This window comes from Rhinopithecus bieti, unplaced genomic scaffold (genome assembly GCF_001698545.2).
Source record: "Rhinopithecus bieti isolate Rb0 unplaced genomic scaffold, ASM169854v2 scaffold_8675, whole genome shotgun sequence".
Classification (NCBI taxonomy): domain Eukaryota; kingdom Metazoa; phylum Chordata; class Mammalia; order Primates; family Cercopithecidae; genus Rhinopithecus; species Rhinopithecus bieti.
The window spans coordinates 1,617,240-1,629,367 of record NW_016806447.1 but is presented as its reverse complement, the minus strand read 5'-3'; the positions used below and the strand labels follow the sequence as shown (position 1 = coordinate 1,629,367).

Below are 12,128 nucleotides of genomic sequence, written 5' to 3'. Positions count from 1 at the left end.
GACTCAAAAGGATTTTAATATTATAGTTTGTCATGTAATAATTAGACTAAATATGATTTATGTGGTAAAGAAATTAAATTCTTTTTTCAGAATTTGAATAGTATATTAGAAATGTAGTAAATGTCAAGGGAAAATAATCAGAGATTAATTGCTTTTTTTTCATAGATGATCAATGTAGCAATTATAGCTTGTCAATTAGAACAACTTCCCAGGAGAAGTAGTTCATTGATTTTAAGTTATTCACTCAACAGATATTTCAGTGTCTGACAAAATGGTAAGCATCGATGATACTGTGATAAACAAGGTGTACGCAGTCTCTCCCCTTACAGAATTTACGTCCTAGTGGACAAGAGAGGCATTGAATAAATATTTCAAGCCTAAATACTGTTGTGTGTAAATTATTAGAAGTTCTTGTTGTAGGGCCTGTAAACTCAGATGCCTGTAAAGGCCAGGCGTGTAATGTAAACAAGTAAACTGGGACAGTGCCCTGAGACAATGGAGGGTAGAGGGGGCTGTGATGAACTGCATTAGCACATGCCCTGTGTAAAGGCTACAGCAACTAATGCCATTTGGTTGATGTCATGTAAGAATGAGGGCCTACTGTTTCTCTATTTCTAAGTTTTTCAAGAAAAGCTGAAAAATACAGATTGTCATCTGATATAGTGCAGTCTTTTTTAAGGCACTGAGTAGTCCAAAGCAAACATGGTTTTCGGCCTGCAGAACTTTTTTATATAGGGAGTGCTGCCTGTTAAGTAAGGTTCTATTTAGAATAAAATTTTAGAGACTCTATTACTCTCTCTTGATTACTTCATTTTCTTTTTGTTCCTTCTAAATTCTGTTATTCCCACATCTTCCCATTTGTAATTATGTACCTAGATTTTCTTCTGGCCTAACTCTAACAAGGGTAGTTGTAGACTGTAAAAATCATTAAACTGTGAGATTTGTATGGGAAAAAACCAAAAGTCCTTCTGTCTCCATTGTATCTGGTTTGTGTTGGCTAGCTCTTTTCCTTCATTTTCACTGTTTGGTTTATTCTTCATCTGTAAAATGGGGATAACAAGATAAATGCCTCACATGTGTTGAGAATAAAATAAGACAGTATATTTTTTGTTTCTTCTTCTCTTCCTGTTCTTGGCCCAGTCAGATGTACCAACTCATTCCTTCATTGCCTTGTGAGAGATAGCACTTACTGATGTACTAAGTTTGGTGAGAATTTAAGTTACTAATTACTCTTTAGTAGTATTTCCACTTTTTAAAGAAACTCCTGGAGTCCTTGCCTTAATCTAAAGTAACAATGCTCTGATGTATCACAGGCTAGTGGTCACTGGGTAGGAGGAAATTTCCTTTGGCTCAGACCCCACAGGCAAATAAGTGCTTGTTCCACTTATCTTGAAGATTGTTTTCAAATGACATTGTTTTCTTTGGCAATGGTTGAAACCAGAAGTTGTGGGACAGTTTGGTATTTCCTCTGTTTTACTAATTTGCATGATGTTTGATGATTAATACAGCGCAGAAAGACCATGTGTAATTTTATCCCTTCATCTATCTTTCTTCTTCAAGTCCCTAGGAAAACAAACTTGATAGGAGTAAATATCACTAACAGCCCAATCTTTAATAAACAAACAGTGCCTGCCTGTGTTGGGATGTTGGACCTAAGATATAGGAACTATATCCTAGGGATGTAGGTCCCTAGGATACCATAAACATTTTCTGTGGCAAGAGACTTCTGGTGCCTTTGGGGATGTTTCAAGTCTGAATAATCAGCAGATAATTCTCAGTGGTGATGGTGAAATTGTTGCTTGGCAAGAGAGAAATCGCCTGGGGAAAACATACTTTGTTTCTTGTTCTTTTTCCTGCAATTTTATTGTGAAAAAAAATTAAAATATACGGAGGTTGAAAGAGTGGTACAGTGAATAATATGCCCATCATCTACATTCAATTACTAATAACATTTTACTTCATTTCCTTTATACATTTTTACAACATGTGGGTCATTTTGAATAGGGACTGTACAAGAGAATAATTATTTTCTTAGGTAGGACAGAGAGTACTATAGTTATATAGAATAATATATGGACTGTTAGGATGTATATGTGTTTAACTATTCATTAAGTATTAATGAGTAAATTACAAGAAGTTCATGGAGGATGGAAACTTTTAAAAAAGCATTAACGACTAAAGTGATATGATGTGTACAGATTGCTTTCACGTAGTTGAGCACCAACAACAAACATGTTTTACAGTTGTTTCTTTGAAACTGGAATTCAGTCAAGGATTACGTATTGCATAGAATAACCCTCACTTGCTCTAAAAAATGGGTCACATTGACTCTTTGTCTAGTTATCTTGTATAGTGTTCCACGTCTAGCTTTGTCTGATTTCTTCTTTCTGTAATCATTTTCCTCATTCTGGCTCCTGTATGTTTTTGGTAATGTGAAGTTAAACCTCAAGGTTTTTTCAGGCTAAAGGTTTTTTGGCAAGGGTACTTCATAGGCGATGCTGTTTACTTTATACTGCATCACATGTTAAGAAACATAATGTCAGTTTGTCCCAGTGTTAGTGACCACCAGATCTCTCTCGGAAAGTGATGTTTTTCCTTTCATACTTGGGTACTATATGAATATCCTGTTTATTAACCTTTCATCTATGATTTTAGCATACATTGATGATCCTTGGGGAATCAAGTTTTAAATATTTTACTCATTTTTTTCTACACACTTTGATACTTTTTCTCCCAATTTCACTAACAGTGTCTTGTCATTTTTGGGAATGAGTAATTGGGCAAGAAAATGCATGGAAAACTACAGTTACAAAAAGCATTTAATGGTATCTACTTTTATTTGACTTCTTCCAAGGCCGATTTTCAGTTCTTTGCAAATAAAGTACTGTTTAAGACCTGAGAGATGTTCACTAAGTGCAAATTATGCTGGACTAAATTAATTTCTTGTAGTGAATCGATCACTTTTACTTGTCATGTCAAAGAAATTAATTTATGTTAATTAAAATAAAGCATTTAAAAAACTCCTTTTTCTTATGGGAAGTCAGAGAAGCTTGGTTAATTCATAGGTGACTGGACACATTGATTATTCATCGTGTATTTACTATTGTATGAAGCCCTTCTCAAGTTGCTTAACACATAGCAGAAGAGACATATTGATAGTCAGCTGTGTGGTCTGGACAGGAATTTGTGTTTTCAAGAAATGCAGTACAACCTGAAAGGAAGTCTAATTGTATGGACACACAAATATTTAAACATTTATCAAGTACTCATTAATTCAGTATTACATGTCTCTGAAATATTTGGTACTGATTTTGAGGACCGTATGGCTTCTTGACAATCAGTTTTGAATAATGGATAGATTTAAAGCTTCTTAATTGGTAGTTGAATGCATACTTCTCATCTTCCTAAGCAGAAGATATAATACACCCATAACTTATTCCTGAGTAGGTAGCTGTGTTCCAAAAACAATTCTCTGACACAACTGGGTATCCAACAATTCCATTCAATTCTAACACTTAACTGTTCAGAGTTAGCACAGACTCCACAGGTTAAGGGACGTAGTCCAACAAGACTACCCCCCCTTCAAACACTAGCTCTAAGTCTTGGGGGTCACCTGTACTTCTGATAAACTTGAGTACAAATTTGGGGGTTCCCTTTGGGTTTGATAATTTGCTACAGTGACTCGCAGAACTCAGGAAAGTGCTATGCTTACAATTACTCTTCTATTAGAAGGGACACGAATGAACGAAAACAGGTACGTAGCACAAGGTCTGGAAGGGTGCTGAGTGCACAAGTTTTTATCCTCATGCCAGGTACACCACTCTGCCAGTATAGCAGTATGTTCACCAACCAGGAAACTCTGAACCTCATATTCAGAGTTTTTATTGAGGTCTCACAAAGTAAGCATGATTGATTAAATCATTGGCCATATGATTGAACTCAATCTCTAGTCTCTCTCCTATCCAGAGAGGTAGGGGGCGGGGGGAAAGGGAAGGGAGAGGCTGAAAGTTCCAACCCTGTAATCTAATCTTTCTAACCTCTAGTTGGTTTTATGATGATCAGCCCCATTCTGAAGCTATGTAGTGCCCCATGATGACTTAACCTCTTAGCATAACAAAGAAATGTCTGCTAGGGAATTCTAAGTGGTTCTGAAGTTCTGTACCAGAAACTAGGAACAAAGAACAGACATATATTTTTTCTCATATTATGGTAATAGAGTCAGAGTGATGCTTTTAATAAACATAATACAATTTTAGGGCTTTTCCTCCCTAAAATGGATGGGGGAGGCATTCATTTAGATCTTATTTTGAGTGGCTATATTGAATTGCTATTCCATTAGGCACACAAAGCCAAAACATAGAGGTGAATTATGGTGTTTAAAAAAAGAGGTGAATTTTTTTTTTTTTTTTTTTTTTTGAATTTAAGCTCTGGGGTACATGTGCATAACGTGCAGATGTGTTACATATTTATACACATGCCATGGTGGTTTGCTGAGGTTATATACTCATTATAATACCTATAATCCTTCAGGATTGCTGGGTCAAATGGTATTTCTAGTTCTAGATCCTAGAGGAATCGCCACACTGTCTTCCACAATGGTTGAACTAATTTACACTCCCACCAACAGTGTAAAAGCGTTCCTATTTCTCCACATCCTCTCCAGCATCTGTTGTTTCCTGACTTTCTAACTGGCATGAGATGGTATCTCATTGTGGTTTTGATTTGCATTTCTCAAATGGTGTTGGAAAAAAGAGATGATCTTAGCCTTCATTTAACACCTCACATTTCCAGTTCTTTAAAAAAGTATTTTATAAGCTGATTTGAGGTTTGAATAACTTATTTTGTACTTCTATTTATACTTTTATGCACGTATGACATGGGCATGGTGAAGCAGGTAAGTATAGTCTCCTTGAATTTTACTGTCTTTCTATTAGCTTGTTTGTCAAGCAATGTATTAGTTTCCAGTCTTCTTCTTTAGAATGTGTAGTTTAACTCTAGCCTTCATAAGATGAAGCAGTGTTTTTTTTTTTTTTTTTCTTTTTCTTTCTTTCTGAGACAGAGTCTTGCTCTGTCACACAGGCTGGAATGCAGTGGTGTGATGTCAGCTCACGGCAACCTCTGTCTCCTAGGATCAAGCGATTCTTGTGCCTCAGCCTCCCGAGCTGCTGGTATTACAAGTGCATGCCACCATGACTGGCTCATTTTTTTGTAGTTTTAGTAGAGACAAGGTTTTACCATGTTGCCCAGGCTGGTCTGGAACTCTTGAGCTCAGGCGATCCACCCTCCTTGGCCTCCCAAAGTGCTAGAATTACAGGTGTGAGCCACCATGCCTGGCCAAGTAGTAATAGCAGCAGCCTAATACTACTGATCGTATTAGTAGTAGTTACAAAAGCTGCCGTTTATGAAATGAACTGTACTCGTGCTTTGCATATAGAATCTCATTTATTCCTTAGAATAGTCCTGTGAGGAGACCTTATTATCTCTGCTGAATGTATAAGGAAACTGGAGCTCAGAAATTAATTTGCTTATGGTCACACAATTAGTAACGGTGGAGTTAGTATTTACTTTTATGTCTGACTCCAAAAGCCTTGCTTCCCCCTTCCCCTTGATATGCTGGATTCCAAGAAGAAATTTAGCGGAACATTTTTTTCCATCTTTCATTGATTCATTCATTCAATAAATAGTGTTGTGTGCCTATTCACTTACCAGGCATTATACATAGAAGTGCTTATTGCTTCAAAACCTCCAACCCCCATAATATTCACTGTTAATGTAAGGGACAAAATCCTTTCATTTCTTGTTGGTCACTTCTTTGAAATGATTTTACAATACTCAGTCTTGCCCAGTATGTAATATCTAGGTCTTTTTTTGTCATCTAATAGAAATAGAGAAACAGTAGGCCCTCATTCTTACATGACATCAACCAAATGGCATTAGTTGCTGTAGCCTTTACACAGGGCATGTGCTAATGCAGTTCATCACAGCCCCCCTACCCTCCCTTGTCTCAGGGCACTGTCCCAGTTTACTCGTTTACATTACACGCCTGGCCTTTACAGGCATCTGAGTTTACAGGCTTACTGGCATTATTAATATTATTGTACAATTATCTTATGTTGGTTATCTTACTATAATGACTGTGAAAATGGAGAAATCTTGAAGCAACTTTAAAAGTTTTTAGGCTAATTTTAGTCTAACTGAAATTTAGAAATTTAGCAGGAAGTATTTGGTAAAATGCCATCAGTATATCATATGCCCACTTAATAATAGTATTAGCTTACTTGTGCTTACACATTCATCCATTGCTTTGTGAGATGACTGGGTGTGGATATAGGGCTGAAGCCATTCTAAGGGAAATATGCAATCTTTTTCTTCTGGTAACTTTTAGGATTTTCTTTTTATCTTGAGCCTTCCGAAATTTCATGACGATGAGCCTTGATGTGGATCTTTTTGTTCTGTGTGCTGGGTATTTGCTTGGTGAGCCCTTTTCATGTGGAAACCGATGTACTTCAAGTTTGATTGTGTGTGTGTGTGTGTGTGTGTGTGTGTGTTATATCTTTGATACATTTTCCCCCCTCATTTTCTCTTTTATTTTTCTGAAGTGCCGTTTAGATACTAGATCTACTGGACTTTTTTTTTCTGAGACGGAGTTTCACTCTTGTTGCCCAGGCTGGAGTGCAATGGCGTGATCATGGCTCACTGCAACCTCCGCCTCCTGGGTTCAAGCAGTTCTTTTGCCTCAGCCTCCCAAGTAGTGGGTTTACAGACATGTGCCACCACACCCAGTTAATTTTTGTATTTTTAGTAGAGATGGGGTTTCACTGTGTTGGTGAAACTGGTCTCGAACTCCTGACCTCAGGTGATCCTTTCACCTCGGCCTCCCAAAGTGCTGGGATTACAGGCGTGAGCCACCATGCCCAGCCTGAACTGGTTTTTTAATATTCCAGTCTTTTATCCTTTGAAAAAATTGTGGAATATTTCCTTAATTTTATCTTCTAGCTCCTCTGTTGAAGCTTTAACTTTTGATTTCTTTATTCTATTTTGTAAAAGTAATTTCTCATTCTCCAAATATCCCTTTTATAGAACTCTGCTCTTATTTCATGACTGCAATGTCTTTCTTCTACTCTTAAGAATATTTATAGATTCTTTGGATGATTTCTTTAGCTCCCAGCACCTCTTCAAAGTTCTTTTTTTCTGTTTGCTTTTTTTAATCTCTTGTCATGTTAAAGGGTTTCTTTGAACGTCTGATCATCTTTTGTGTCTGTTCTTTTAAAGAGTGAAGTTCTAAAGTGATGATGATGGAAGCGATTTGTGTAAATGGGACAAGTTTCTTGACTTGGGGCTTCACTTTAGTGTGATGATGCGGAAAGGCACTTTTAAATTCTATGACTCCCACATTTCATTATCTGTATGTTTTTTCCTGTTTCCCGAAAAAATTTTTTTTCTCCAGTTTCTGTTTGTGAGTATGTCTCGCTGCCAGTGTTCTTGTAGCTGAACAGTGGTCTTGAGTTCAGGTGGGGGGGTTCTCTTTTCAATAGGCATTTACTTAATTCTTTTTTTTTTTTTTTTTTTTTTTTTTTTTTTTTATTCAGGACTACACTCACCTTTCTTCTGTTCCCATGCCCCCAAATGTTTCCTGATGTCTCATATATACTGCTAGTTTAATTAATACTGCGTAGGGGCGAGTGTTGGCCTGGCTGTGGGGAATGGGGTAGTGAATCAAGAGGTCTGACTGACCTTAAGTCAGTTTTCCTATTTGCCGGTGAACTACTTAGCCCTGTTTTAAGGATTATTTTGTTATTGATCAATTTCTACTCCTTTGGGTACCTCTAGTTGATCAATTAATAACTATTTCAGAGGAACTGTGGGAAAGATACGAAGGATAGATACGTTAGCTTTATCACTTTTCATTCTTTTGTGTTATCTTTTTAAATGAATTTGTGGAGAGTTACAAATATGTATAGCATCAGTAAATTAAAATGTTTTAATTAAAGCATGGAAATGACAAATTAAAGCAAGGAGAAATAATTGCTTACTAGAAGCAATAAATAATGGCTTACCAGAAGGAGTAGTTAGTCTGTAGCAGTATATGCCATATGTTCATATATAGTTACTACAGAGACCTGGCATCTCTAGAGCAGTGCTTTCCAAGTGAGTGTAAACTGTGTTGTCCTTCTTTTATTATTACCGTACTACAGTGTATAAAAATTGAGAGATATCCTGGGTGGCTGGCACTTGGGATTAGATGGAGAATTGTCCATTATGATTCTTCTTAGTTGAAACAAATTTAGATTGGCTTAACAAAGCTACTCTTTCATTTTAATCTGGTTACCTTTTTTTTTGTGTGTGTGGAGACCAGAGGTAAGATTTCAATTAGGTGTCCTGTGAAATTATTTCATGTGTAAATCTCATATCCTACCCTTGAAAAAAGCTGGAGGAGGCCGAGAATTACTGCTCTTTAAAGAATACGCCTATGAATGAAACTTCTATATTTAGTTATACAATTTATATAGTTTATAGAGTGCAAAAGATACCAATCATTTTTCTTACTTTCATGAGTACACATTTATTTCCCATTTTATTTCATCAGATCAATATCTGTCATAATTTTGGTTTTATGGTCTTTTGAGAACATTTAGAATGCTTTATAATACTCTCATAATTACATGTTTGGAATTATACAATTTAGCATTAGTATAACAACTGTGCTTTACAGTATTAAATTGTACATATATATGTAGAGTCTGTGGTTACTGCCAATAATCTTATGATTTATGTACAGAAATTTGTGGAAAACTGAAGTACATGATAATATAGTCAAATTCTAGATAGAAGTACCTGAGTGAGTGATGAATGTGAAATTGGGTTGGTCATGAAAGAGTTCTGTGAGGAAAAATAAATACTTAAGAATTTGATAAGCTATAGATTGGTGGTAAGTATTACACTCCTCTCTTGGACTACTATAGTGTTCTAACTGGTTACCTCTCCGTAAGTGCATTCTTCAAACAGAAATAATATTAGCTTATCGGAAAATTCTTGAAAAGATAGTACTGGGGAAAGCATAAATATTTATTACATTTTATTCTCAAAGTAGATACAATTAACGATCACTGTTTACCTTGTTTAGGTAGAAATCGTTTCTTGAAGTTGAACGTATTTTCTGTATTCAGAAAACTTAACATTTGATAAGATCTGTCTAAATTAGGGTTAGTAGAATTGGAAAACTTTCATTTTGGGAATGGTTTTTGTGAAGAAAACCTATTGATACTTTTTTTTTCTCATTTCTCTGATTCACAGGGATAAAATCACATTGTTCTGTGGGAGGGTAAGAATAGGTATATAGGATCCATGGTTCCTCTGGGAACTTGGTTCAGTGACTACATAACTTGGTTGTGCATCAGAACCATTTAGGGGAACTGTTTTCGTCCTTCCATCTAATAAACAATTTAAAACATATACAAAAGTATAATAGTATAACAAATAGGGAGATTTTTAGTGCTCTTTCTCTCTCTCTCTATAGTTATGTCTGTATATCTATATAAATATATAAATGTGGTCACCATTTAGACCTACTGATTCAGACTTGGGGCCAGAATTTGGAAACTGTTCAAGATAAATTCATACACAGACCACCTCAGGCAATTCTGATGCAAAGCTATGTTTGGGAAAGCATTGTTTTTATTTATCTAGACCTAGATAGATAAATGTCTCAAAACAAATGCTATTTAGATGATTTCTCTCAGCTGTACTTGTACCACCTCCTTATCTAGATAAATTCTTTCTTTCCACATTTTCCTTAGTTTTTGTAACCAAATAAAATTATGGTAGTTTAAGTGGCCCTTTCTATTAGGTCTTTTACTTTCTGGCTTGTTAATGTTTACATATGAAATTAGTGCTAAGTGAGTTTCTTTTAAAGTAGTGCCCTGCATTGTTAGAGATTTTACATAAAGTACCTTTCCCAAACATCGTCATCATCTGATTTATTCCTAGAACTACCTTGTGGGGTGGTTGATTTGATTTCCCTAACACTATATATGTGGAAATCCAGATCTACAAAATGGAAAATTGTATAGTTTCTTATAACTGGACATGAAAGATGTAGAGAATCTGGAAAGAGTATGTACTGATTCTGGAGTTTCCTAGGAGCTTGTATTAGTCTGTTCTCATGCTGGTAATAAAGACATACCTGAGACTGGCTAATTTATAAAGGAAAGAGATTTAATAAACTCACAGTTCCATGTGGCTGGGGAGGCCTCACAATCATGGCAGAAGGTGAATGAGGAGCAAAGTTACATCTTACATGGTGGCAGGCAAGAGAGCTTATGCAGGGGAACTCCTATTTATAAAACCATTAGATCTTGGAGTTAATTCACGACCACAAGAACAGTCTGAGGGAATCTGCCCACTTGTTTTAATTATCACCAGCAGGCTCTGCCCTTGACACGTGGGGATTATTACAGTTCAAAGTGGGAGTTCGGTGGGGACACAGCCAAATCTTATCAGAGCTCTTCTCCCCTATTATGTATTTCTAATAGTTTTTTTTTTTCCTTTTACAGCTTGTATTGACCTGAGTGCAGGTGGCTTATTGCTCAGGATGCTGCTTTTTAAAGGCTATCAAATTAATGCAAGTGATACACTATTTTTTAAAAAAGTAATTAAGCAATAGCATACTCTGTGTCAAGATAAATTTAAAAAACTTCATGTGGAAATCTTTGTTTAGATATGACAGAATTGTTCTTTACAATACCTACCTAGTGCTTCAGATAAGATGCTTTCTCAGCTGCAGTTAACAGAATTTCCGGCCAGGTGCTGTGGCTCACACCTGTAATTCCAGCACGTTGGGAGGCCAAGGCCGGCAGATCTTGAGATCAGGAGTTCGAGACCAGCAGCCTGGCCAACATAGCAAAGCCTTGTCTCTACAAAAATACAAAAAATTAGCCAGGTGTGGGGGCAGGCACCTGTAATTCCAGCTGCTTGGGAGGCTGAGGCAGAAGAGTCGCTTGAACCTGGGAGTCGGAGGTTGCGGTGAGCCGAGATTGTGCCACTGCACTCCAGCCTGGGCAATGAGTGAAACTCCCTCTCACAAACAAAAAGCAAAAAAACCCAAAAAACAGAATTTCCTTGTAAACCATGGCTTAAGTAATGAAGACATTTACTATGTGAGTTCTAGAGGGAGGTGGTTCCAGAGTTGGCTGATTCAGTAAGCCAAATGTCTGTGTTTTGGATCATTTTCTTTCTGATTCTTTCTTCCATTATGGCCATAGATGACTTCTTTAGGTCTAAACATCATAGGCAACAAAATTAAAAAGCAAAAGAGCAGAGCCTTCTCTACCAGTCTCTTTTATCTGTGGAAAATCATTCCCTGCAACTCGGGCTGACTTTACATATTCAATTAGCGAGAACTAGTTACATACCCAATCCTAAATCAGTTACTGATAAGGGGAAATGAGATTCCTGTGATGGGCTTAGAACAGTATTGGTTCGTCTTCTGGAACTGGAGGAGGGAAGCACCTATCTGATCCCATTGATGTCTCATATTAAAGAACATCAGTGTTTTGTTATCCAAGAGGGACATTCTAATACGTAGGCAATCACTTGTGTATGCCAAACTTTAGTAACATAATTGTGACATTTTTCATTATACTACATAAGAGGTATTCTAGTGCAAAAGGTGAAATTTTAGCCTTTAAGAGGAAGCATCTTTATTCGAGAAGCATGTTTTCCTCTAAGTACTACTTCATGATTGACTTAGGAAGCCAGTGTTTTGGCATTTAATCTACTAGTGGCTTATTGCACTTATTTTTGTCTTGGGTACAGTCATTGTTTATTTTTGTCCAATATTAAGCTCTACAATTATATTACATGATTTTGACATTTGTTTATGTTTCTTTTAAATTAATTGGTGCTTTGTTTTTCTAGGTGGATTCTCCACAGTTTTCCTCGTGCGTACTCACGGTGGAATCCGATGTGCATTGAAGCGAATGTATGTCAATAACATGCCAGACCTCAATGTTTGTAAAAGGGAAATTACAATTATGGTAAGTGAAAGAGTAATTCTCTTTCAGAAATTTGGCAAGTTTTTTTTTTCTTTCTTTCTTTCTTTCTTTCTTTTTTTTTTTTTTTTTTTTTTT

The 12,128-nt window shown here is 36.4% G+C and overlaps 1 protein-coding gene across 1 annotated transcript in view; it reads left to right on the top strand.

Moving 5' to 3' along the window:
- The window catches only part of BMP2K (BMP2 inducible kinase), a 142,478-nt gene that overhangs the window by 40,065 nt on the left and 90,285 nt on the right, over window positions 1-12,128 (top strand). The window contains exon 3 of the mRNA XM_017876597.1: window positions 11,917-12,035. Coding sequence (XP_017732086.1) covers window positions 11,917-12,035 — 119 coding nt within the window. The remainder of the gene's footprint in view (window positions 1-11,916; window positions 12,036-12,128) is intronic.